We start from the raw sequence: 26,262 nt of genomic DNA, 5'->3' as shown, positions 1-26,262 counted from the left end.
GAACGTTATTTGTTGACTGAGTTGCAACGAGACACGAGAGCAAGAACGATCGAACGATCGATCGATGCTCGGTTGGCGGCGTACCGGTTCCATTACCCTTTTCCCACCACCACCACCACCCACCAGCTCACGCGAACCCTCGAATCCTCCCCCCCCCCCCCCCCCCAGAGAGCCGCCGCGCAATCAAATCCGAATCGTCTAATTAAGCAATAAAGGCTGCGAAGCGCGAAGCCGACCATCGCCGACCATTTGCGATCGCTGAGGGCAGTGGAGCGCCGCTAGATGGTGGAAGGAAGGACCGAGGAGAGGAGAGGAGAGGATCATAAACATCCTCGACCCCCCACACGGCGGCAGCAGCAGCAGCAGCAGCCTCATATTTGGCAAGAGAAACCGCACCAGACGAGCTTCAGGCGTTCCGCTAATCATTCACATTGTCGTTTCACTCCGGGCCGGCCGAGATTGTGTCGCCTGCATTTCGCTCTCTCTCTTTCTCTCTCTCTCTCTCTCTTTTTTTTGTTTTATTTTTTTTCTCTCCCTTTACCATCCCATTCTTGGACAATGCCTTTTGGTGAATTCGTTCGTGATTAGAAGGAGGTTGTTGGTGCATTCGGATTGCAAGCGATTGCAATGGCATAAGAGACCGTCCAAAAAACGGGTGGGCCAGCAGTGGTGGTGGCGAAGGAGAGAAAATCGACGGGATTGAAGAGAGGCTATCGAACCGAAAGCCAAAAAAACGACAGCCAATCTCTGCTACCTCCTGCGTTGCGTTCAGGCACGCGAACCACGAACTGCACTGCTCCGTGGTGCGCACCATCCGTACCTGCGGGTCTGATGCTCGTTTGACCTGCTGCTGCTGCTGTTGCCCTGCGTTGTGTTAGTTTGCTGCCGAAGCGCCGAATTCGATTGACAGGAGCTCCGGGCTTCGGAGGCATCCGGATTACGATACGGGAAACTTTTCCCAATCCCAATCAAAGAATGCTCGCGGGGGCAGAGAGCAGAGGGAGCGTGCAGAAGCAACGACTGCAACCGAATGCGTGGCGTGCCGTGACCACCAGGCGGCCAATCACGGAACACTCGTCGCGCTATCAGCGCGCTACGATCGCGCATCGTTCGATCGATGCGCTGCACGCATCCTCGCGTGTGTGTGTGTGTGTGGTATCGTTGGCCAGAGGGGGCCACCCCAAATTGTGGCCATCGAGCACACAAATCTTACGTCCTTCTTTGCCACCGGGACAGTGATATCAACAGCGATAAGCATCAGCGAGCAAATGATCGCTAACTGTGTGGCGAGCCTCCCCGAAGCTACACCACGCTGCGAGCGACGTACGGAATGGGGCACGCACGCAGCAGAAAAGCAGTGGGGCGAAGAACAGTGGAAGTCGACTGGTAGCAGGATAGCAATTTACGATTCTGCCGCATCTTTATCTTCGCTTCGCTCGCTACTCGCTGTTCGATCCCTGGCTTTCCACGACCTTTCCACCCATCTTCTCCGCGTTGTGGCCGCATTGGCGCCGTACGAGCGCATCCATCCAACAGCGAAAAGGCTGCTCCCAGGTCAGTCCTGCCGTTGACACCTAACGGCCTGTGTCGCCTTCGGGACGTCGTTCGGATCTTTGCAGAATTTTAAGCGCTCGCGCCTGCCTTAGCGTGTTGGTCATATACTGAAATTGATTTATTGTAGGAGACCATCGGACAGACCCGGTTTCGTTCCATTGCCACCAGACGTTAGCACATTAGCACAACGCTCACATCCTTGATGGATAGCTATCATAGAGGTAGTGTTTAACTCAGCTAATCTGATGCGATTTGTCTGCTCCAACATAAAAATACTCGGTTTATTTCACATAAAAGCTACGTCTCACCCTCTCTTTCGTTCCAGATTTCGCCCCGTGTGAGTGCTTGTCGCTCTCTCTCTCTCTCTCTCTCTCTCTCTCTGTATATATATATATCTCACTGTCTAATTCTACTATTACGGCTGATTCATGTGCAGCTTCGTTCTAAATGTCAATTGTCTCAATGCTCAGCCGGATCCAAGATATTTTCGCTGTTGCGTCACGACACCCTAATACTGTGTGCTAAAGAGTTAGAAAACATCCTACGTATATGCGTACGCTGCTGGTAAGGGGGCGACTAGCCAGGGCCCTCGGTTGGAGCATTATCCGCTACCTACTACCCCGCTTGTTAATCCTATTATCGCAGTCTTCGGAATTAAGATACGACCACGGTGCTAGCGAGAGACTCGGAGGATGGCTACTCTCGCCACTACGCGTCCTGCGTGCGTCCTGCTAGACGGCCGGATTGGGCGAAGGGATAGCCTCGGTGATTTTCTTCGGGCGGCACCGCTTGAGCAGCAGCTCCACTGACCAGGCGGCTATGCACAGGAAAATGCAGAACGATTGCGAATGAATGCAGATCGCGTAACTGTCGGTCCAGTCGCGGATCGCCCCAATTAGCGGTCCGAACAGGATCACAAACACGCCCTTGCCTACCATGTGCCACCCAAAAGCAGCTGGTAGCTTCTCCAGGGACGAGTACTCGGAGACGCAGAGCGTGAAGTTAGCCAGGGCGATCCCCCGGAAGAACCCGGTGATCGACAGCCACGTCATCACCTGGATGTAGGTCTGCTGATGTGCGACGACTGCAACGAAACGTGAAAAGAAAGGTAAAGTAAGGGATTGCTTTAGGAGAACGAACAAATGGGCTCTGGACTCTGGACTTACTCGATCGCGAAATAGCGACAAAGATGAGCGACACCATGAAGATGTAGCGCTTGCGAAGCTTCAACCGATCACCGATCGGTGGCACGATGATACGAGCCGCAATATCAGTCAACGCAGACACGGATAGCACGAACGCCGTCTCACTCTTGTCGAAGCCCAGGCTGGCCATGAAGAATGGTGTCACCATTTTGAAGTTCATCTCAGCCACGTAGAAGATCGACAGGCCGAAAAGGATGTTGAGATAGATGGGGTCCCGCAGCAGTCCGACATCCATCAGGGCCGTAAAGCGCTGCAGGAAGGACACCTTCGGTTTCACCATCTCAAGCCCCAGCTCCGACTTGACCGTTTCCATTTTCCGCCTCGACCCGGTGCGCGATGGCACTCGAGCGAATGAGTTCAACGATACGCCCACGTGCGTGTTGACGCGCCGGATTATTTGATAGTCCACGTCCTCCGCATCAGCGTCTCCGGTCTGTGGTCAGGAATATAGAGAGCGTCAAAGAGAAATAAAATTAAAATAAAAAAGTGTTCTTTTTCCCTGGACTTCCAGAAAAGCTTCCGGAGTAGCCATAAAAGCTGCTGTGCCATAATATCGTTCTTTTCGCTCATTGTTTCGTTTTTATCGTTTGTTTTTGTTCATGCGAAAATGAACACCAAAATGAGCCAAATGAACTATCGCCGGGAGGCGCACGAAACCGCCTCACCGGAATAAGCACCAAATTGGGAGGCAATCCCCATAATTATCTCCTGAATACCTACATCGACATGAATGTGCATGCAACTTCCACTGCCCGTGAAGTCGAGTGTAGACAGTTGCGAAACGACGGACTCGCGGCGCTTCCGCAGAGCCAGACCCATGCTGGCGGTTGAGGCGATTCGTGGGAAGGAGGGTCTCGTCCGCATGCCCAGCGCACCCGCACTCGGAGGGCCATTCTGTATGCTAACGCTGGAGGTAATGCGTGGAAAGGTTGGCCGCTTTGGTAGGCCGATCGGGCCACCCGGCAAACCACCGGAACCATTCACTGTTCCTGCCCCCACAGCCGTCGCTCCTCCGGCCAAACCAGCCGACCCGCTGCCGGCGATCGTACCCGAGTCAGAGTGCTTCCGTTCACTGCCGATGCGGCGCGGGAAGAGGAGCGATTTGATCTCTGGCAGCGAATCGTTATCCCCGTCATCTTCCTGTTCCAATATGATGCCCATCGCCGGTGTCGCCTCTACCATCTCGATGTCCACCTCCTCCTCGCGCAGATGCCATTTGATGGGCTGCAGCAGCATCGCACCGACCGTTGCGTGCAGTGCCATACCACTCAGCACGAGCACGGCACCGCGGAAGTCGTACAGCTCCAGCAGAATACGAACCAGCTGCGGCATGATCAGCATACCGAGGGCAGTACCAGCCATCGACAGCCCGACAGCCTGCCCTCGCTTCTTCGCAAAGTAGTGATTAAGCGCCACGAACGCAGCCGATGTTGCCAATCCAACGCCGATCCCTGAAACAAACACGAAATGAAAAAGAAAAACACGTTATAGGGACATAGTCTCATGTAGCGCACCACGCTGATTCCTTTGCCCTTCGTTGCGCCAATACTTACCATTGATCACACTGTAGGTGGCTAGAATGTGCGCCATGCTAGTGGCGGGTGAGGTAAGGGCCAGGCCGATCCAGCACAGCAGCGAACCAGCAATCGCCACCTTCCGATAGGAGAACTCTTTGAGCAGGGGTCCGACAAACAGACCGGAGAAGTTCATCATCACATCGAGCGCACTGATGATGACGGCGGCACCGGTTGTACCGACCTGCAGATCGGTCAGCAGATCGCCGAACAGCAGCCCAAACGACGGTTCAATCGAGCGAGTTGCCAACTGTCAAGCCAATCCGTTTCGGCACAAGTCGTCGTATTGAGAAAGAAATAACAGAAACAGAAGATGCACCATGAAACAACCTGGTCAAAGCGGTTGTTAATTTTGGGAGAATGTTTAGCTAAAACTGTTAAAACTATACCATTAAACACGAGTCAGGCTAATGTTCCGTCACACGTGTCAGGTTAATAGGTTTGTGCGAAACAACCCGATTCGGATTTGGTTCCAGTCGATTCGAAAAGTCATTGCAAACTTTGCTTTAAAAACACCACTTCACGGGGCTTTGAGTATGGTAAAATAAAACGATATCAGAGCTCCACTCACCCGCCCGCAACATTGCCTCCAGTGAGTAAACCGCTGGGCACGTGCCAACTTATCGAGTATCGAATGATACGCGTTGCGTGGACTGAGTTAGAATGACATTCGATTCGACCGCAGCTCTTCAATCATTATTGCCTCCCAAGTGACTAATGGCGCTTCTTCTTCTTCAAATGAGGATTTACCCTAGTACGGCTAATGAATCCAGCTTCCTGGGCCTTCTTTAGCTACTCTGGGGACCTAGACCTCGCTAAAACTAGGGACCGGCTACTCTGGCCATATGTCCCAACACTAATGGCGCAACACGCTTTGCAAACACGAAAGCGCGCTGACAGTATGCAAAAGCTGCTGTCATGAAGGGTGGAAGGGGAAGAGCGTAGTACTAATTGAGTCACATTCATCCGTTTTCACGCAGGTGGCAATACTGTTAACAAACATTCAATAAACCACCGCACATTCAATCGATATCGCACCAAACCCCGGTAGATTTCCAGCGCTAATCGGGCTGACAGGGTACGGGTAGTTATCGGTGTAGAGTTGTTTGCTCGTGCACGATACTCACATTCACCAAGCTAACGCCGAACGTTGCCATCCAGCCCCAGCCACCGTCCGGGGCTACCTTCTTGGCAGCTTTCAGCTTTTCCATTCTCTCGCCTAGTGGTCCACGCAGACGATGCTGTTAATTTGTTCTCCTCCTTATTCGGGGCCGCTCGTCAAACACCCACAATCCGTCCCAATGCGCAGAAGCTGTCTCCTTTCTCGCATGTGCAACTCTGCTAGCTTGGCTGTCTCATGTATCGTTTCCGCTCACGATAATCTGGGGAAAGAGAAAGCGAAAGATAGTCAAATTGAAAAGAAAAAACGATAAAAAAAAACCTCTGATTCAATGCGTCACATCACAGCAAGCCCTGAAATAAGGCTTAAACGCAACGATCCAATCCCAAAAAAAACTGATTCGAACAAACAGATGGCAACGATAGTTTGGAAACGTGCTTGATGCGGAACATTTAAATCAATTCGAAGAAACGAACAGCCTGGCAACCAAACCAGCGCACCGAAACATGTAGCTCGGAAGGTGATAAAACATTGTTCAAACATTGAGCTCACCAAACAAATCACCGAACCGCTAGCCAGGCCGAGCCGAGGCACGGGATTTCGAGTCGCCGACGGGGCATATTACATGATCCTCCACCATTGATTGATCAAAAAGTCCTTCAAAATGGTGCACGGTCCCCCAAAACGTTGATTCAATTGATTAGAATTGTTCTGCGGGGCTCGCTTCGAAAGCAACTCCTCCGATCGGGTGCACAACCGCCACATGCCATGCTGGTAGAAGTGGCAACAGTCAGTGGCAGCAATTCATCCCTGCACGACCGGCATGCCAAATTCATTGCCAACCTATTAAACCCCAGGAGGGGGTGGGACGAGATTCAATTCATCTGGAAAAGAAAAATCAACTAACGGCGAGCTGCGATACTAGAGCGCCTTGCGCTAATTGGATGGATGGAACACGAATGGCTTGCGTGCGTGCGTGCGTGCGTATGGTTGTCGGCAACATAATCGTTGCCTACCCCCCCTCCTCCCGGGTATCGAGTGGCAATTCGATCGAGGCATCAACTCGCTCATCCGATACCACACGCGGAGACACGTGGTTAATTGAGCCAATCGAGCAACCGGTTGAGCAACGGTCGCGGTAATCAGATCAGTGATACTATTACAATCAGGCCTGGGTGTTCCTCGATGACATTGGCGGTAAAGGCGTATTACGCGCCTTCGAGCCGCGGTGATACTTGTCACTGATAAAGCACCACAATGTGCTGCCGATTGGAAGCATCACTTCATTTCGCAATTTAAATTTGTGATTTTGAACGCGGGGACCCTTTTTATCGCCGCCCTACATCTCACGGATCTACGATGCTTGCTGCGAACAATGATGACTGCTGCAATAACTGCATCTGGCGCAGGAATGCACGGCTCACGTGATCTTGCGCAATGTACTGTAAACCGTGTACCGCGTACCTCTGAGTAATAGAGATAGGAATGCCTCTATCGAGTAGGATAGTTCTCGTTCCTCCATACACAAACGAGGGTTTGCGAATCAGCGTTTGCCTCCGGTTTGAACGCGTCTTCTATATCCACAAATCACCATCAAATCACCCCGTTCCGTTGCTAACGGCTCGAAAGGTGTCGTCGAAGCGAAAATAAAGGTAGGCACGTGCCTGACGCATGGCAACCGCAACAGAGGATACACGCCGAGATCGCGATCTACGAATTCTTTGGAATCGACTCATCGACAACACAGAAGGCGAACGCGAACGCGTACAGAGCACGCACGGGAACGGATGATAATGCGTTCCAATTAGCGGCAAAGGGGCAGAGGCAACACTGCCCGCGATTCGGCATTTGCTGTGCGCTGTTGCGAGCGATAAAAATCGATTAACGGACTCTCTGTCTCTCTCTCTCCACAAGCGTGCATCGGGATCCCAAGATAAGACGACTCTCGCCGATAGGAATCTGTCCGAACTCTGTCCTAGAGTTCCCGGGCTACCGGGGGGCATCAGTCGACGTCGACCTACTGCAACACACATCGCATTCCCTCTGCGCGTTGTTCTGCGTTCTGCGCCAAGAACCGATGGAATTCGGGTTCTTATCGGGTTGGAGTGCCACAAGAAAAACCGGGACGCTAGCCACCAAATGGAAGCCATCTGCTCACGGGCTACACACACAAAAAAAAGTCCGTTCGCAGACAAAGAATGCTGCGTTAAACATTTGCTATGCACCGTTCGCACCACTCACCACCGTACGATCCCCTCCCGAACTCTCCTGAAAGCTGGCCCGAGGGTGTCCTATTGCAAGCCACTGTTCAGGTTGATCGAACTCGAGTCGAGAAGAAGTGTCACTGTGACGCGTAGACTTAGACGCTTAGACAAGGGTTGCTTGCAGATAGTTGAGTGAAGTGTATTCGGATTAATCGGCGGAACCGCGGTGTCGTTTTAATTACTCGTCGCTACCTTACACGCCTGTTTGTGCAAGCCGCGTCGTGCACGTGTCTCGCGTAACGTCGTCGCACTGACTTCTTCCCAGTCTGCACAGTCGTTGATGATTATTCGCTGACACACGCTGAAAATGGAAGGTACGGAATTTGTGTTTGTGTGAGACAAAAGCGAACGAGCAGAAGAAGAAGAAGAAGAAAAACCACACACAAAAAGACTCAACACACGACTGCACGTGTCGTGGTACCCGGCGATTCGATAATTCTCCACACCTCCCCTTGCGCTCCTACTATCCAACCCAGCCAGCCAGCCAGCCAGCCAGCAGCTTACTTTGCGCGGTTCTAATCCACGTTCCGACGTTAATCTCGATGCCAGAATCATGCTCATACATACGGCCATTAAATTAAGACCCTCGCACCACATCACCACATCGCATCATCATCATCATACACCTCAACATTTGGCAGTGTTTTTATGGTGACACCCCACCACCACGACGACGACGACGACGAAGCAAACCCTAAAATAGTTTCTGTCCGCGATTTAGTGGTTTGCGCTGCTGCTGCGGCTGCTGCTGCTGATGCTGCGATCGATCGGGGATCCGCGAGATGGGGGAGATCCGCCAGCATAAAACCGAGAATTGAATTAGGATTCGGAACCCCCCTGGGAGATGGTGTCATCGCTCTCGCACTCACATCCCACACGGGGGTAAACGGTACCCAGGGTAAACGTAGCACACACAAACGCACAGGCCACAGGGTAAACGCAAATCCTGTTCCAACAGGCTGTTTCACAGGCGTGAGTGATAAAGCGCGCGCTTACCGATCCAATCCAACCTGGATCGGGGATCTTCGGGTAGATATCGGGTTGTAGCGCGGCAAGCAATCTGTTTGCTGGCTGGCTAGCAGGGAAACGGCCACCTTTTCACAATGCGTTAAGCACAACACCAGAAAACCGAACACTGCTCGCTGTCACTGTGGCCTCATTGCCGCCACTTTTCCACTTTCCACCGTGCGCTGGTGTGTTGGTGCGTATCCGAGCCAACAACAACCGTGCCCAAGTAGTACAATGGTTGGCCGTCGGCCAGCGATAATGTACTGCGCCCCCGCCGTGCTGCGAGGCGAGGTTTCGCGCGACACTTTCCGGGCATCCGATAAGCCTTTCGCTCTCCGCCAGAGATAGAGAGAGAGAGAGAGCGCGCGCGCGATAGAGAATGAGAATAACGGGCAAGAGCAGAGAGAGAGAGCAGGGGAGAGAGAAAGAGAGAGAGAGAGAGAGAGAGAGGAAGAGAGAGAGAGAGATTAAGTGTATTTTAGCGTGTATTTGTGCGAAAACGAAAGAGAGCAAAACAGGGTGCTAACTAGGGAGAGGATACCCACACAACGCGCGAGCTTCAGTAAACGATCGCAGCATAAGGAGAAGGACCGGACCAAACGATCTACCGGAAATGGCTGGTGGAGAAGGCATGGAAAGAGAGAAAGAGTTATTGAGAGAGCGAGGAGAGAAAGGGAGAGAAGGAAAGCAGAACAGTTGCTGAGAGGAAGATAGTAGCAACCAGCAGATTGATTGCGGCACGGCCTGGATTTTCCAGACCCCTAACCTATGGTCCCTCGGGGCCCAGAAGACCAGAAAGGCTGCAATCCGCTACTGAGGCGGATCAGCAGTTGTTCCCGCTGCCTGCCTGCTTTAGTGTGTCCAGTTCTCTGCCAGTACCACTGACTGATAACAACGTGGACCACCACCTGGACAGAGCGTGCGTGCGTGCGTTTGTTTACGTTACGTTCACACTTGCTTCACCATCGCCGCCATCATCTTTTGCCGCCAAATGCCGGATACACGCGTGCCAAAGGGGGCGCGCATCTCAATCGGGCATTCAAGTACGTAGGGATTGGCACATCGCGAAATGCGCCCGTGCCAATCGCACAGCACAGCACAGCACAATGGTCCCAAGAGGGCCTCGCATCTGGCCTCGATATTCCAGCGGGCAGCGTGTGTCGCCCTGTTCGCGCGCCGGCTGATAAGGGTGCCCCGCGCCCGCGTTCGCCCCAGGACACGGCCCCATCCATCCGTACCCCACATACCCCGATCGATAAGGGCCATTTAATGGCTGGCTGGCTGGCGTCTGCCGCTCTCTGTCGCTCTCGTTGTCCCTTCCTGCTCGTCCTGTCGCGATTGGACGTTCCGCTTATCGAATTATCATCACCCGCACCCGCGCGCTCGCGCACGTCATGCCCAGTTGCCCCAAAACGCCGCCCACCCCCCCGATCCTGAACATCTCCTGGTGTGCGGCGCGCGCGCCGCGAGTGCCGGTTCGCAGTCGGTGGCGCACCACAATTGCGGAAAGGAAGTTTAGTTTCAGCTCGCTGTTGTCCTTTTTTTTGCTTTTGGTTTTTTAAAACGGGTGAGTAACCCTCGGCGGATCTCGGATTCGTGTGTTCGGGGTGAGAGCGCGTAGTAGCAACAGTGCCACCGGTGCGCGCGCACGACTGTGCGAAATTGTGCGTCCTAGTAATAGACGGTGTGTTGGGCGGGTTGGGTGACACGTGCCAGTTTGCTGCCGGTGCTGCTGCTGCTGCTGGGGGTGAAATCATCCCCCATCCGCAGGTGTGAATCCGGGGAGGGGGGGGGGGGCTAATTCGAGGTTCAAGATCGCCATCGCCATCATCACAACCTTCAACCACTAACACTCAACGGTCACGTACCGAGCGGCTGATGGTCGGACTGTTTGAGGTGCTATAGCTGATCCGCCAACGATGCAAACGCCGCACAACGAGCACAACGACGATCACGTGATCCCGTGCGACGCGATTGACACTGTTCAGTGTCCAGACTCCCTCCTGGGCATGTGTGTCTGGTGATCGATCTCTAAGGTCGGTATCGCTGTCGCGCGCCTTGTCAGCGAAGAAGAGATTCCATTGTAATTGCTATGTGTGTCGCGCCCACATGTGCGCGCGCGTGTGTGTGTATGTGTGTGTGTAATGGAGGATGCATTATCTGATTCCAAAACCGCGCAATGACCATGACGCAATGGGTCCTTGCTCTGGTACTACAAGGGTACATCAACAAAAGGTTCCGTGTCAGGTCAGTCGACACGTTCATGTTTGTGTGTGTGTATTTATGCGTGTATTTTTAACGCATCGCCGTTGCGTATCGCTATCGATAATAATTCAGCGGGGGGGGCGGTTTGATGGAAGAGTAAGCTCACCAGTAGATCATCTCACAACCATCTCAGCGCGCGCCATTCATCGTGACGTCACCTTTTGATCTAATATCCCCACTGTGGCAGCTCTCACTCACAAGCATGAATTCCGGCAACGCCGGAAGCGTCCGATACTCGCGCCAGACGACGATAGGCATCGATGAGCTGGGACAGAAAAATAATGACGACACGCAGCAGTCGCAGAAACCGCCGAAGCCAAAACCGAAACCGAAGAACCGATCGCAGCTGGGCAGTGACTTCGTGGCACCGGATGGTGGCTGGGGTTGGGTGGTAGTGTTTGCCGCCGGCTTTTCCAACGTGAGTAGTGGGCCGCGTCACTGCCATCACTGAGGTTTTTTGGGGAGGGGGGGAGGGGACGGGGTGCGGGCTGTGTCTCATCATCATCAAACATCCCTACTCCTCCTCCTCCTACTCCTTCTGCACACATGCACACGCAGCTCTGTACCTTTCCGGTGCTGCAGCAGTTCGGGTTGCTGTTCCGGGAGCGGATGATCGAGCTGTCGATCGGCGGCTCCGAGGTGACGACCATCATCAACACCCACTCGGCGCTCACATCGATCGTGGGGCTGGCAAATGGGCCAATGTTCCGGCGGTTCACCTACCGGCAGGTGGCGTTCGGGGGTGCCCTGCTCGTCTCCATCGCAATCATGCTGACGGCCTGTATGGACAGCTTCGCCGGTTACATGGTCACGTTCGCCGTACTGTACGGTGCCGGTGTAGGGATCAACGCATCCGCCAACTCGCTCGCCCTCAATACCTACTTCAAGCGGAAGCGCCGCCTGGCGACCGGGTTCGCGTGGACGCTGACCGGGCTGGGGCCGATCGTTGCGCCCCATCTGATCACGCTGATGCAGCGCAAGTTCGGCACGCCCGGTACGGTCCTGGTGTTCGGTGGGTTCGCCTGCCATGCCATCGCCTGGGCCCTGCTCTACCAGCCCGTCCAGTGGCACGCGAGACGGCCTGCCGTTGATGGCAGCGATCAGCAGGAGTCGCAGGAGGCAACCGACCCGACCGGTGTGAGTGGTACCGAGGAGACGATACCGGTCACGCCGGCTCCGAGCGCCCGCTGTAGCTTCTGCCAGGCCGAGGGCACAACGACGGAGCTGGTGGCGGCGTACGATGCGATGGTGATGGACACGGGCACCCCGATGCTCTCGCTGGCCAACGATGGTTGGTACTCGCGGAACTCGCTCCGCTCGCTCTACAGCTCACGGCACAGTCTCACCACACCCCGCTACCTGTCGCTGCGCCCCTCGATGCTGAACCTCAGCGGTGCCGGGATGGGCTCAGGAGCGACCGGTGGCGTCGCCAAGGACTCGGCTGCCCGCACGATCGACGAGTGCCACACGGAGGACTGCCCGCAGGTGCAGGCCGAACACGAGCCGCTCCGGCGGCCACAGCGAACACAGGACCAGCAACCGAAGGTGGCCCCAGCCGCGGTGGTACCACGCGATCCTCTCCCAGCCGTTGCTCAGAGCTGGCCAGTGGCAGCGGAAGTGGCCCTACCATCGGTACCGCAAGATCCAATCGCCAAAAACAGACGCCGAACTATGAGCGCTGGGGAGCGGGAGGTGCTGAAGCAGGCCTCCCGGCGGCTCGAGCAGCTCGTTGCCGAACAGCACCACTCCCACCGTCAGCAACAGCAGCAGCAACAGCGTGGCACCCGCCGAGCCTGCACCTGCTGTTCGGTAGCACTGGTACCGCCACCGAGTCAAGCTCGAGTGGTGGCCGGTGGCCACCCGAACCCGGATCCCGGACGGTCGCTGACCGTGCTGCAGCGGCTGGTTGTTTTCTTCGATCTCGATCTGCTGCGCGATCGCGTGTACGTCAACATTATGGTCGGCATCACGATCGCCAACTTCGCCGAGCTCAACTTCTCCATCCTGACGCCGTTCGTGCTGGCCGAGTTCGGGTGCGACCGGCACCAGATCGCGACCGCCATGTCGCTGCTCGCCGCGACCGACATCTGCTGCCGCTTCCTCGTGCCGTTCATCGCGAACCGGCTCGACTGGCAGAACCGCACCTTCTTCCTGCTCGGCGTCATCAACATGGCTCTCGGTCGAATCGGTAAGCTAAGGCTAAGGCTGCATCTGGAGTGCAAGCATCCGCTGAAAACGTCCTCTCTCTCTCCGTATGCCAGTGCTGGCCCATTTCCACAGCTATCCGGTGGTGCTGGCCGTCGCCTGCTGGATTGGGTTCAACAAGGGCCTGCGGACGGTGTTTATGGCGCTCGCCATACCGTCGCACGTCCCGCTCGACCGGCTTCCTGGTGCTACCGGCATCCATCTGCTGTTTGCCGGCATCTTCTATCTGGTCGCCGGCCCGCTGGTTGGTAAGTCATCCGTGCGAACATCCTTTGGGCTCTCCCTCTCCCCGGTAAGCGGTGCTATCGACAGGACTGTCAATGGTGGGTGCTGTCAGTGCCGTCGGCAGCTACATTACCATAAATTAACACCCACGCACGGTGCGGTGGTGTCGCCAGCTCGCTGCAACACCCGGCGGGCGCCCGGTCAACCTTGGCCCCCCAACCAGCTGATGCCAGTAGCACTTTCTCCAACAAAAGGGATGTGTATGGTGGTGGGCATATCTTTGCAAACATGCGCGTCTTCAGCGTTTCTCTACCGAAGCGATTTACCCGACTCTTCTCGGTTATTATCCAAACGGTCCATTCGACTTTCGACTTTCTTCTCCGCAACCTTGGCATTCTGCTTCTTCGCAACGAAAGCGATTAGAGAGTGAGAGAGAGAAAGAGGGAGGAAAAGAGTGGGAAAAGGCGCTTCGAGTAACCTTTCAACGTCGAGTAACCCTGTCTAGTGGAGTGGATGGATTGGACGATGGGTTAGGGTGGGGGTGGGTGGGGAGAGAGGGGCATCGCTCCATGGCCACGCAATTTGCGAAAACGCGAAAGACATAATCGATGAAACCTACAACACGTGCAAATGCACGCAGAAAGCGAACGCCCACACAACACAACCATTGGACACACACACACACACACTCATACACACATTGGCTGGCACGGCACAGAAATACGCACACAGGGCGCGCGCACAGAGAGAGAGAGAAAGACACGGAATGGATTGGCACATATCGGGATGGTCACAGCTGTTTGGCGCGTTTTGTTGGAAAACCCGCGCCACAGCGCGCTAACACAGACGCCGCTCTGCACACGCACGCAACACCCACCATCTGGGACTGGGAATCGCTTGCCAAGCCAGTGCGTCCGCGTTCGGGCGCGTTAATTTTGAGCCCTGGGACTCCAGGGAAGCGATCATCGATCCAAAGTGACAATCACGCACTGACAGGCGCGAGAGCGCGCGCGCGCACGCACGCACGCACTTCCTCGCTTCCTGCGTTCTAACACACATGTGTGCGCGCGCGTGTGTGTGTGTGTGTGTGTGTGTGTGTATGTGTTGATGGGCGATGCAAATCCCTGGTCAACGAGAACTTCACTTCGATATCGAGATCAACGATCGATCCGAGAGATCCGTGTGATATCATCTTCAGCTGTGCAAGTTTGTTGATCGTCGTAGAAAACCGGATTTGGATGTTGATTGCAAAACAACACACTACTCACTCACTCACTCGCTCGCTCACTCGCCTTACCTTCCAGCGTACACACGACAGAACGTTGCGTGGTTTTTTGCAAAAACCACTACTCCCCGAACGGAGAATGGAGGAGCACCGAAATGTGCCTCCGCAGCGAACCGAACGAGTGATGCTACTGCCACCGCCACCGCCGTTGTCGTCACCGTCACCGTCGTCGCTGCTGCTGCTGCTGCTGGATGTGGATGAGCAGCAGAAAGTAAGGCTACACACACTAGCACAGCAGCAGCACGCCGCAATCTTGTTAAAACGCGTAGCACACAAAGGGCCGTTCGAGTGCTTTGTGTTGTCGGTGGTGGCGCCGCTTTTCACAGCCCGCTCAGGATCGTCGCCGGAGCACGTGCCGGTTGAGCAGGTTTTGGCTGCCTGGCTGGTGGTGGCCAGCGTTTTTTGCCTTTTCCGTCCATCCGTCTGTCCGTCCACGGCTTCCCTTGTCCACACCACACCTCGTCGTCACTCGTTACAGCGTGACCACCACGTTTGTGGATTCGGATCGCGTTGCGAAGCGCGGAGTAACGAAGGGAAATGAATGGACTCGAATGGAAACACGGAGCTGAAGTGCATCAGCTGGCTTTTCAAAAATTGGTAGGCCAACCATCGTCGCTTAAGTAAGATAAGAAGCAGAAAAATGATAGCTAAAACAAAAAAAAAACAAGGTCAAGGTTAAGGTACCACCACCACCACTACCACTACCAACAGGATGTTGATCATCCTGATTCCGGAGGTTTTCCACCTTTCGCACGAAGGTTTCGCTCTTCGTTTGCCGATGTGTGGATGTGTGTCTTCAGCGGCAGCGGTAACAAGCAGCTATCGTGGCACACGCACACACGCACACACACATACGCGATACCCTTCGCACACATGCACACAATCGGTTTCCGAGGGTACGATCGCACACACACACTACACCAGCGAAAACCGATCACACCGCCGGCCAAATGTAGCGGGATGGAGTGAACCGTCGACGGGGTGAGAGAGTCTAAGGGCTCTCATGCACCCGCTGGGTGGCTAAAAATCAACCCAACTGTGTTTTTATACCCTTTCTCCCGACCCAATGCAACAATGCATGCAGGCTTTGTGCGGGATAGCACCGACTACGCCACGACGCTGCACTTCCTCAATCTCGCCACATACACGATGGCCGTCAGCTGGTGCGTCGAGATGTACTACCTAACGCCGCGCCGCCAGAAGCACCAACGGAACAATGGCAGCGGCAACAGCAGCAGCTGATGCAGAACATCACTCCCTGGAGTCCTGGAGTCCTGCACGCTCTGGGGTACGAGACCGGAATTTACGTCGTTTACGTGCAGCTCGAAAAAAGCGCGTGCTCGTGCTCATCACTTTCTCCTAAGGCCTAAAATGCGGTTCGATTGAATAAATGCATGCATTCCATTCTCCGTATGTTCTTTCCCCTTTACAGAAGACGCAGCGTAACGAGAGGTATTCAATTGTATTGAACACAAGAAGGAACAAAGAGGTAATTTATTCGTCAGGTCGTCACAACCGCGCCTCCACTCCGCGGAGGATTAATTCAACAAAAATATCCGTGTTAACTCTGGGTTTCTGGCTTCGGGCCAGTTTCTTCCTGCCTGTCTGCCTGGCAGGCAGCCTGTCTGCTATTAGCGCACGCGGCTGTAATACCGTATTGTCATTGTTTGCCATTCTGGCGGTCGGTTGCGTTTTACCGAGGTAATTCAATAATACTCGAGCAGTAGTAATGTCTGCACTTCGCGGAAGCGAAAACGGTGTCAGCAATCAGTATCCGCTCTTCCTTACTAGCTAAAAACTATAAATTGGTATTCATCGCTCAGTCAGTTCAAACACAGTGTGTACCTTGGGGGCAGCAAACGGACAACGGCTGCGTCCTGTTTTTTGTACTAAGTATCAACTTCCCCAGCCTCTTCTTTCTGGCCTTGGCCTGACTAATGCTAATAATTTCATTTCCATTCATTCGCACAAGCGCCAAGCCGCGTTCGGGGCGCGTTCTAATAAGTTCAATAAGTTAGTTTAACAGTGACAAAAAAAAACCAAAAAAAGAAAAGAGTCTGGTAATTGACACGCGTATAGCGCCGGCTTATAGCGCCGTAATTTGTTCGTCCTCGTCGCGGCGCACGAAGAACCGTTTGCGGTAGGTTTTGGCGCCCGGGAAGATGTTGCCAAACTTGATGCCGATCGCTTCCAGCGCCAGCTGGATCAGCTCGGGCAGCAGCCCGGCCGGCAGTATGGCCAGCGTCAGCAGCCAAAACGTCAGCGATGACAGAAGATAATTGAAGACGTTCAGCAGCGACCCATCGTAACTGCTGTAAGGTGGAATGCAAAAGGTACAAAAATATGGTACGGATGAAATTATGTCTCTGTGTGTGCGTGTGTGTGTGCGTGCGTGTGTGCGACTTACATGTGCAGCAGGTTGTAGATGTAGGTGGTGAGGAAGTAAACCAAGATGGACAGCGTGACGGTGCTGATGAAGGCATAGGTTTTGTAGTGGGTCGCAAACAGCAGCTTCAGGTTGACCAGTATGACGATGTGCGTCATCAGGCTGGTGCCGAAGCAGGCGAAGCTGGACAGGCCGGGCCAGTTAACGTAGATCGCCTCGTTGATCTGCCAGATCGCGTAGTTAAAGTAGAAGATCACCAGAAAGTGATAGATGCCCTGTAGCGTCCAGGCGAGAAAGTGCTGCCACCCGTACTGCTTGTTACCGGCCACCTTCTGGTAAAGCTCCGGGCGCCTGAAAACGGAAGGAGAACCGAACCGATGAACATATTGCGCTTTTTTTGGGTTGGTTTTTGCTTGCTGTACACTTACTGTGTTAGCGTTTCTTCGGGATAGGGCTGCTCGGTGATCGCTGTGATCAGGACCGGTACCGCCGTGTAGACCACATTGTAGAGCGTAAGGAAGACCGAATCGAAGACGGACTGGGTGGAGAACATGCTGTGTATCTGAAACATCAGCTGGATGCCCATGAAGACGAGGTTTTTGTAGAAGAAGTACTGCACCAGCGTGGTCAGCCGGGCGCTGCTGTAATGGCCGTGCACGAACAGCAACCGCTTCACCATGCAGAACTTGGCGAACGCGTAATCGGCGCAGGCGGCCGCCTGCCGACCCTCCCGCCCGACAATACCGAGCCCGACGTGCGCCTCCTGTATCATCGAGACGTCGTTCGCACCGTCCCCGATGGCGGCAGTGATCGGGCGCTCCTTGGCCGTCTTGATCAGCTGCACCACCTGGCACTTTTGCAGCGGGCTCAACCGGCAGCAGAGCACCGCCCGGCACCGCATGCTCACGTCACGGAACCGTTCGGCCGTGCTTTCGAGTGCCACCGCCAGGCTAGTGCCGTCGATGAGCAGCGAGAACGGTTCATCCGGCAGCCGCAGCATTTCGACCGACAGCGTGTTCAGGTGCTCCAGCAGCTGGCCCTGCGTGCTGCAGTCGGTGATGAAGTACCGTTCGGTGGACTCCGGGATGTGGCCGCAGCTGAGCGCGATGTTGAGCGCCGTCTCGACCTTGTCCCCGGTCAGCACCCACACCTTGATGCCGGCGTCACGCAGCGACTCGAGCGTGTCGCGGATGTCGTCCTGCAGCGCATCCTCGACCGCCGTTGCGCCCAGCAGCTCCAAGCGAGATTCGATCTTGCGCTGGCACGCCTCGATCTTGGTGCCCCGGTCAACCAGCGAGCTGCTCGCCTCGTTCAGCTCGGCGCGAAACTGCTCGTACTCGTCGTTGGTCAGCTGGCGCCGGGCGACGGCCAGCGTGCGCAGCCCACACTTGGCGAACTCATCGACGTGGCCCTGCGTTGTGGCGATCAGCGGGCCCGATTCGCACAGCGGCAACACGTGGCTCTCCGCACCCTTGGTGTACAGCCACTTCTGGCCGCTCGGATCAGCGACGATCACGCTCATTCGCTTACGGTCGCTGGTAAACTCCAGCACGGCCAACCGCTCAAACTGTACGATCGATTCGACCGGCGAAATCAGGTTCGCTTGCTCGCAGCCCGCATAATCACGCGCGATGGTCAGCCGCTCGTCCGTATCACCGGTGTAGATGAGTCCGACGCGGGCACACGCTTCCACCAGTGCCTTCTCGTCCGGGCTCGATGCCTGGTAGTCGTACTTGCTGCAAGAAGAGTAAGCGAGCACAGATAGCAAAACAGGATGAACGAACGGAACGGCGTATCGAGGGTGCCAGGTTGCCTGGCTGGTCCCACTTACCAGACAAACGAGTCAGGCGGCTGGCTGCGCTGTGCCGTCGACTCCTGTCGCTCGATGCGCGTACGCTCGTTGTACGCCGGTGCGGCGTACGACTCCCGCACCGAGCTGCGGGACATTATGCTGCGCTGGCGGCGCAGCGAGTTCGAGGCGGACACCGTACCCGGACCGGTCACGGCCATCTGGTAGCTGGTCGGCCGATTAACGCTGGTCGGTATGTGCGACACCGTCCGACGGTGCCCTTTGGTGGCCGAGTGGGTCGATTTTCCCTCGTCGTTCGCCGAAAAGGCCCGCTTCAGCTCAATGGCGGACGATGAGCTGGTCCCAATGACGGTGCTGGATGAGATGTCGAACTTGGGCTGCTGCTCCTGCAGCGTACCGGTAACTGGTGGCTGGTTCGGTGGTGAACCCTGGCTAGCATCGGTACTGCTGCTGGTGTTGGGCGATTCACGTACCACCGCCAACCGGACCGCTCCGCGCTCCGGCGTTGCAGTCCCCTCATCCGTATAGTCCGCGGCGAGCCGAAAATGGCGCATGATGGATTCCTCCTCGCCGTCTGCGCCGGGTTCCTGTGGGTCCTGAGTGCCCGTAGCCGCGTCTACCACCTGCACCGTATGGCAGATAGCTAGTGCCTCGAAGAACGCATACACCTGAGCCTGCGGGGCGGGAGATAAGATGCATTATGATGATGAGCAGGTTCCGTCTACGATTTGCCTCGGATCTTACCGAGAGGTGCTTGATCAGGGTCTCGTGTTGACGACCGAAGGCGCGCAAACCCCGGCCAACCTGCATGTAGCGCCGCCCATTGATCGAGCACTGCTGGAACACCATCTCGTTCTTCGTCAGTGTGCCGGTTTTGTCCGAGAAAAGAATCGACACCTGACCAAGCTCCTCGTTAATGTCGGACGTGTTGACGAGGAAGGGCTGATCGGTGTCCGGATCGTACATCTGGCGGTCCCACTCCATGAAGAAACCGCCGAGAAACTTGGCCATCTCGATCGTCACGTACAGCGAGATCGGTATCAGGTAGTTGTACAGCACGAGGTACGCGAACAGGTCCTGCAGGAACTGGGCCACCTGGTAGTTGCTTACGATCTCGCCAAGGTACACGTTGTGCTCCTGCCGGTAGCGGTCGTTGTACCGCTTCAGGAAGAAGCTAACCAGCACCATGGCCAGCAGCAGTATCAGATAGAACACCAGGTACCGGTTGATGTAGCGCTCGCTCGAGCTGATCTTCCGCTTGCGCGTCTTGCTGTTCAGCGCGAGCTTGGTGTGCGGACCGATGTAGATGGCGCACCCGATCGCCCATTCCGTGTTTTTGATGCGGGAACCGCGCAACAGGACGTTCTCGGCGCTGAGCGGTACGCAGGCACCAGCACCAGCACCACCACTGCCGCTGCTAATGCTACCGGTCGCCGCATGCTCACCCCCAGCCAGATCGATACGCCCATTGAAGCTGTACAGGTTCGTGTTGGGCGGCTCGTACTCGATCGTACCGAGCCCGTGCAGCTGCTCGACCGGCAGCTTCGGTAGCCCGCGCGGTACGCACATCGTCTTCAGGTTCGTCTCGCCGTCCAGATTGGCGGTGGTGACGTAGCACCGTCCACTCGGGTCCGAGCTTCTTAGCAGTGCCAAATCGCACGGAATATCGCAATCGCGCGCCAGCTCGACGATGTCACCAAGCCGGATGTGCTGGGACTCTATCTCAAGCCTTTGCCCTTCGCGTACCACCGCCACCGGCGAACGATTGACAACGCGATCGGTGAGCGAGCGCAGAATGTCCTCATACCCTTGCTTGGCCGCGGTCAGCACGACGACGAATGCCAGCGGCATGAGGGAGGTAAGGGGCGACACCGGACTGTCGATCACGAGCGATATCAGCGACATCGTCAGGAAGTATGCGTTCGCCGGTCGGAGAAACTGTTCGATTAGGTTCAGCGGTAGAAAGGTTAGCAGCGAGTAACGGGTGGATTTAACCCGGTTCGCGTTTTTCGTCGTCGTCTCGCTGTACCCACCGACCGGCACCGTCATGGTGTCGCCATCCTGCGACACCCGGTTACCCTGAGAGAGAGGGAGGGAGAGAAAAAGAAAGAAATCGTTAGGTCTGGTGTTATTAGCATTGCCACCGATGCACCGGCTGCACCAATTAGCACCAGTAGTAGCCGACAAGTAAGTCCGTGGTCCCTTTTCCTCTGCCTAACAGGCCAATTCCCAGTGACCCAGGCCAGGTCCAAAGTTTTTTTTGTTTTTTTGCAAAAGCTATATGACGAAGCGCGGTGAGTCATGGCCCCCTCTGGCACTGTGTTTCGCGTTCGCGCAATCCTACCACCACCGCGGCCATCAATCTAAGTTCGCGCCTAAAGTGCCCCCCACCAGGGGTGGTTCCGATCTGCCCGACAAACAAAAGCTGGCCGATAAGCGGGGAAGCACGATAAGATAGCGTATCCCGGGCGTATAGGCAGCGGTTGCTGGTGAATCCAGCGAGGCGGAGGGGGGGGGGTTTGGAAGCGTAAAACGGGATCTCCTTGATCGAGTGTGGCACCGGAAACTGACCGAACTTCGTCTTACCTTGGCGCAACGACAGAGCAACCAGCTGCAGCAGCAGCACGACTGCCTCGGTTGAGTGCCGGCGTCCTCCGGCTCCTCCTCGCCACCGGTGGCAGTCATCTTTTGCCGGGTTTGCCAAACGACCCTTTTTTGCTTGTTGCACTGTTGTGTTGTGTTGTGTATTATGCGAGCGGGTGGCAGTAGCAGAAATGGGCAAACCCGGACGGAGGAGGAGAGGTGTCAAAACGGCGCGAGAGAGAGCTCGCAGATCGGGCACCGGGCGCGACTTTGATTTCTCACATCCCTTGTATGCCAAGGGCCCCACCCCCGGTGTACGTGTGCCGTTTGCGTTCGCGACCTGACCTGACACACGGGCTACTGTTGAGAATGGTCTCGCCGCCTGCGTTGGATTCTCTTACATCATCGAACACTGCGGGCTGCGACCGCGATCGCTTTTTATCGTGCCGTCGAGGTAGAGATACACTGTGGAAACCCCACCCTCAAGGAAACAGATAAGAGCTTAGGATGCACGCCGCTAGTCACAGGCTAGCACCATTAGATCGCACGGCTCACTTCCGGTTCCAACTACTACCCATCAAAGCATATCCAGTGCCGAAACCAGAGGGCCTTTTGGTAGCAAACGCCGTAAGCCGTAAGCAGAAGGATGGTATGACTACTACTAGCAACGATTATCACTACTAGGTAGCTCGTTCGCGCGGAAACGGAAGTATCCCTCTCGCATAGACAATTTGATTTGTTCTTTGTTAGGATCACCGTCAGATCACAAAAATTACACCGGCTCACACACACACACGCACGCACTCTAACAGTGCCTCACTTTAAGCCAACGTAGTACGTTCTGGCGGAGGTAGAGGAGCTTTGGCAGGGTGTTGATGGTTGTTGCTGTTGATTGAGCTAGTACACGGCTACACTTTCTTTCGGTTTTCAAACAACAACGAAAAAAAAAGAAACAAAAGGACACAACAACTCCCTCCCACCACCACCACCAAGGCACAACGCAAACGAGGGATGACTGGTGGATAACGCGTCGCGTTCCTTCTTCCTGTCCCCAGCAACAACAACCCTACCATCAGCAACAAACTCCTAGCGCTAACTGGCACTACTGGCAGTAGTGGCTCATACGACGACGACGACGGCGGCGGCGGTGGCGATATGTGCACATCGAGTGTCCGCAGAATTCCGAACCCCCGGTGCCGACCAACCAAGTTTACGCGATAACCACCTTCCGTTGGAATTCAGTGGTGGAAGAGACGGGGGGGGGTGCAGGGGAGGCGACGAGGTTTTGGATCAAACGAGTGGAATGGGAAAGGGATGGGATGGGTGGGACTCTCGCTCATGCCGCAGCTCAGCTCTATCGGGGGGGGGGGGGGAGGAAACGGGCCCGAGATAGATAAGATAAGGATGCCCGTCATATTGTGTCGTCATATCGTCATACCTGGTTTCCACACACGCATACACACACACACACACGCAAGTATAGCACCCTTTACCCCTATCGGTGATCGGTTTGATATCGGGCCTGGGGTGGTTGCGCACCCCACTACTACCTGGAACGGTTTCTTGTTGGAACCAGGAAATATCCCATATTCGCAATGCTATCCGCGTTCCGCGCGATATACCGATTTCGAATCACTGTCGAAGAGCTGCTGCTGCTGCATAACTAGCAGCGAGTCCCCAAAAGCGTCCCCACCACCCCCTCCACCCCCTCCCTGGGACGCGAGTCTATCGAAGAAGAAGTGCTGAGCAATGCATTGCCAATCATTCAATTAATTTTTATCGCCTCGATCGCCTCGATTTGGCTGCTAGGAGGGCCATAGGCAGATCGGGGTATCGGGGAATCTCGAAGCGCGACCGCGATCCAACCAACCAAGTGTCAACCGAAGGTGGAAGGTTAACCGATGGGCAATACATCGAGTACCAACCAACCAAGGGCGCTCCACCGTGTTGATGGCGCACAGTTGATGTTAGCAGAGCAGCAGCAGCCAGTGCCTGGCAAGGGCTAGTCTAGTGTTGTGTGTTTTTACCAGGTTTACATACATCGACGAGCCACCCCTCACTGATACCGGACTACAGCACAAATCCCTATCTGCGGCTCACTCCCTTACGGATGGTTTACGCGAGGTGTGTGTGTGTGTGTGCGGATAGAATCGATTAGATAGCACCAGATAGCAAACGATCGGAAACACTGGCGCAACACCCAGTTTCATGGTATGTTTCCTGGAAGGGCTCTCCACCCCTTCCAAAAACACACACACAAAAAAAAACACGACCCCGTGCTAAACCGAAAGAGCTGATGACTCGATGCGATGCATCAGCGCGCCTGCACTCCTCGGTGCCTGCAGGTGGTCCATATTGTCCACTCGGTCAACTTACTGAAGAATAAATTGTATCTGGTCACTTGTAGCAAGCGAAGGATCAAAGTATCCTTGCAATTGTTCACCCCCACCTTCACCGTACCGGAATAATTAGTGTACCAAACCCACGATCCCATTGAGTTTACTACTCACCATGTTGACGGCCAAGGAAGCACCGGCAGGATGCGGACACACGCTGCGCAGCAGAGCAAACACTCGATCCAACTAATCTTGGTACTTGGGCCCGCTGGATGGATGGCCGTCGCTCGCAAACAACGCGCCGAAATCCTATCACGCACCTTGCCTACTGCGATGTCACCGCGATGTGCGGTGGGTATGCGGCGCCTGCTGCTCCGAGCGTGTGGCCCGCAGGAGTGTTCAAACACAAATCCAACATCGAGCGTCTTCCCGCCGCGTTTCCGGCGAGCACCGGGTCCTGGCCCTCCACTGGATTGTTCTGTGATCGCGTTGTCGTTTCGCGGTTCCACGATTGCCTATCGGTTTGGGGTAACCAACAACAACAAAAAACTGCTGTAATGAGGCAATTTAAGTAGGGGAAGGTGAGGGGGGGAGTGAAGAGGCTAGGGAGAAGACGAAGAGACTCCACCCCTGGTCCGGGTGCACGATATGAAACGAAAACGGGGATTTTTCGGCTCGGCCTGCTATGCTCGGTGGGATGCGCAACACACCTTAACCCTACTAATGCTGACGTGGCGAGAATCGGGAACACGCGGTTTGCAAAGTGTGAGGTTAGGTGACCGTACGCCGCCCGCTTCCAATTCACGCTGGAAATGCGCCGCTGTGGTATCGTGGCCGGTCGACCGACCACCAATCGAATCGAGCGCTGAAAGGTCACCAATTTGATAAGGGTGCGAGAAGCCGCGTTGGCCAGGGGAAACCGCCGAGGCCGCCACCTGTGGCAACCGATAATTTTTCGTCCGGCTTCGGTTGGTTCTGCTGTTGTTGGAGACGCGAACGCTACCACGCCAACACCGACGCACGGTTGATGTTGAAGAAATAAAACGAGAATGATTGCACTCGTTGGGTGATTGATTCTCTACGTCTGCGGATGGATGCTGAACGTCTGCGGTGATCTTGCACGGTGTGGTGTCACTCTTTTCACGCTCGCTGTACGGAAATCACACCGGGAAGGTTGCCGAAAATTTCGCAGACGCAGCAAATCCTTGCTCATTCTTCTCCGATCGCCGGTTTTCGCCAAACGCCTACCAATCGAATTGACAGCATCCAATCGAACGGTTGGCTCGGTTATCTAACAACCGATTTTCGAACGGTAACGGCCGCTCGGGAAAAAAAATCTTTTTCGGAGGAAAAAAAAATGATGAACCGCTCCGGTACAGTTGCTTATCAGGCTTGCGCGAATATTTTCAGCATGCCGGAAATCTAGTTGATGGAGGGCGGGTTAGAGTAGATTCCGTTTTCACGTGTTGCGTTAATAAAAAAAACATCGCACATACACGAAAGGGGGGAGCAGTAGTTCCGTATTACGCCGCAACAGCAGACAGCATAGCGCATGCTGTCGGCCGGCCAATTGGGCTGTCAGTTTCACCTGTGGTTCGGGTTCATGTAACAACCGCTATCGATAGCGGTTATCGGTTATCGGTAACGGCTGTATATTTTCAGTGGCGATACAGCAAACATATTAGAATATAAGGTAAGGTAACAACAGGGTACACCCCAAATCGATAGACAATCGTGAACCGCACGACAATGATCACGGGCGCAAAGAACAATCCAGTGCCCGCCGAACACAGGCCGGTCCCCTGTGAAAAAAAGAAGCAAAATGATTCTTCCTGAAGAGGAAAAAAATGGCTATTTTATTTTAAAAAACCTACAATACCCAAAAACTACAATAGCCTTTAACAATAGACAAGGCACAAAGGGGAAATGCCTCTTTTGTTTGGGTTGTGTATATTTATACAGTTTGCTTAATCGCAGATGTGTGTAAATGGTTACAACGCACGATACAACCCTGGCCCTTGGTAGCGGTATCTGTTTGACATTTCCCCACGGTTCCGCACCCTATTGGCTAACACATACACACCCACACTTTGCATTCGCAGCGCTGCAGCGAACGAAAATACGGGCATCGCAAGGAGCTGCATCGAAAGACCAGGAAGGCCAGCGAAAGAGATATACGACGGAAAAGCCACGAACAGCGATTCGCTGAGCAGAGCGTGCCTCACCGGGAAGCCTGTCTACACCACCCAGTCGTTCGGTCCTGTGAGTGTTTTGAATTTCTTGCATGTTCTGCGCAAGCTGAGTTAGGAGCTGATCATCCTACGCGAACCTTCCCCCTCCGTCCCCTACTCCTCCTCTTCCTCGAAAGCCGCACGAAAGCTAGTTGGTGGCTGAGACGCTTGGGAAGAACGGCGCGGCAGCGGAAGACCCAAGTCCGAAACC

General features: G+C 54.9%; 3 protein-coding genes across 12 annotated transcripts in view; 1 reads left to right on the top strand and 2 right to left on the bottom strand.

Annotated features, from left to right (window-relative positions):
* Window positions 1–1,822: 1,822 nt before the first annotated feature.
* Window positions 1,823–26,262, bottom strand: part of LOC125949535 (uncharacterized) — a 47,915-nt gene continuing 23,475 nt past the window's right edge. Inside the window, exons 1-7 of one of the 9 annotated variants that reach the window (XM_049676690.1) lie at window positions 14,718–14,894; window positions 7,679–8,018; window positions 5,461–5,715; window positions 4,313–4,583; window positions 3,480–4,210; window positions 2,721–3,192; window positions 1,823–2,638 (exon numbers count right to left, since the gene is read on the bottom strand). In XM_049676690.1, the coding sequence (XP_049532647.1) occupies window positions 2,286–2,638; window positions 2,721–3,192; window positions 3,480–4,210; window positions 4,313–4,583; window positions 5,461–5,544 (1,911 nt within the window). In that variant the 5' untranslated portion in view covers window positions 5,545–5,715; window positions 7,679–8,018; window positions 14,718–14,894 and the 3' untranslated portion in view covers window positions 1,823–2,285. Of the gene's footprint in view, window positions 2,639–2,720; window positions 3,193–3,479; window positions 4,211–4,312; window positions 4,584–5,460; window positions 5,716–6,005; window positions 6,280–7,678; window positions 8,019–8,713; window positions 8,956–14,717; window positions 14,895–26,262 lie in introns of those variants that run through there. The other 8 variants (XM_049676722.1, XM_049676674.1, XM_049676682.1 and 5 more) reach the window with 8 other exon arrangements.
* LOC125949505 (uncharacterized) lies at window positions 8,994–16,066 on the top strand. The gene is made up of 5 exons (XM_049676620.1): window positions 8,994–10,292; window positions 11,178–11,408; window positions 11,549–13,178; window positions 13,252–13,443; window positions 15,790–16,066. The coding sequence occupies exons 2-5, from the start codon at window positions 11,193–11,195 to the stop codon at window positions 15,945–15,947; spliced, it is 2,196 nt and encodes a 731-aa protein (XP_049532577.1). The 5' UTR covers window positions 8,994–10,292; window positions 11,178–11,192; the 3' UTR covers window positions 15,948–16,066.
* On the bottom strand, window positions 16,177–24,157 carry LOC125949268 (phospholipid-transporting ATPase IF). Of its 2 annotated transcripts, none has more exons than XM_049676175.1 (6): window positions 23,995–24,157; window positions 19,646–20,980; window positions 18,923–19,575; window positions 17,520–18,827; window positions 17,113–17,442; window positions 16,177–17,017 (listed from the first exon to the last, which is right to left on the bottom strand). In XM_049676175.1, exons 1-6 carry the CDS (start codon window positions 23,995–23,997, stop codon window positions 16,792–16,794), a joined length of 3,855 nt encoding a protein of 1,284 aa, XP_049532132.1. In that variant the 5' UTR covers window positions 23,998–24,157; the 3' UTR covers window positions 16,177–16,791. The 2 variants fall into 2 exon arrangements, with proteins under 2 accessions (XP_049532132.1, XP_049532124.1); XM_049676167.1 differs by lacking the exon at window positions 23,995–24,157 and adding an exon at window positions 21,488–22,510.

Source organism: Anopheles darlingi, chromosome X (assembly GCF_943734745.1).
Source record: "Anopheles darlingi chromosome X, idAnoDarlMG_H_01, whole genome shotgun sequence".
Lineage (NCBI taxonomy): Eukaryota > Metazoa > Arthropoda > Insecta > Diptera > Culicidae > Anopheles > Anopheles darlingi.
This window is presented reverse-complemented; position numbering and strand designations above follow the sequence as displayed.

What these genes read in the sequence shown, in the direction of transcription:
- LOC125949505 (XM_049676620.1), top strand. Translation starts at nt 11,193, where the DNA reads ATGAATTCCGGCAACGCCGGAAGCGTCCGATACTCGCGCCAGACGACG. An exon ending in TTGCCGCCGGCTTTTCCAAC is followed by an intron (nt 11,409 to 11,548) that starts GTGAGTAGTGGG and finishes ATGCACACGCAG; the next exon opens with CTCTGTACCTTTCCGGTGCT. An exon ending in GGTCGCCGGCCCGCTGGTTG is followed by an intron (nt 13,444 to 15,789) that starts GTAAGTCATCCG and finishes CAATGCATGCAG; the next exon opens with GCTTTGTGCGGGATAGCACC.
- LOC125949268 (XM_049676167.1), bottom strand. Translation starts at nt 21,586, where the DNA reads ATGACTGCCACCGGTGGCGAGGAGGAGCCGGAGGACGCCGGCACTCAA. An exon ending in CCCTGATCAAGCACCTCTCG is followed by an intron (nt 19,576 to 19,645) that starts GTAAGATCCGAG and finishes CCCGCCCCGCAG; the next exon opens with GCTCAGGTGTATGCGTTCTT. An exon ending in ATCTACAACCTGCTGCACAT is followed by an intron (nt 17,018 to 17,112) that starts GTAAGTCGCACA and finishes TCCACCTTACAG; the next exon opens with CAGTTACGATGGGTCGCTGC.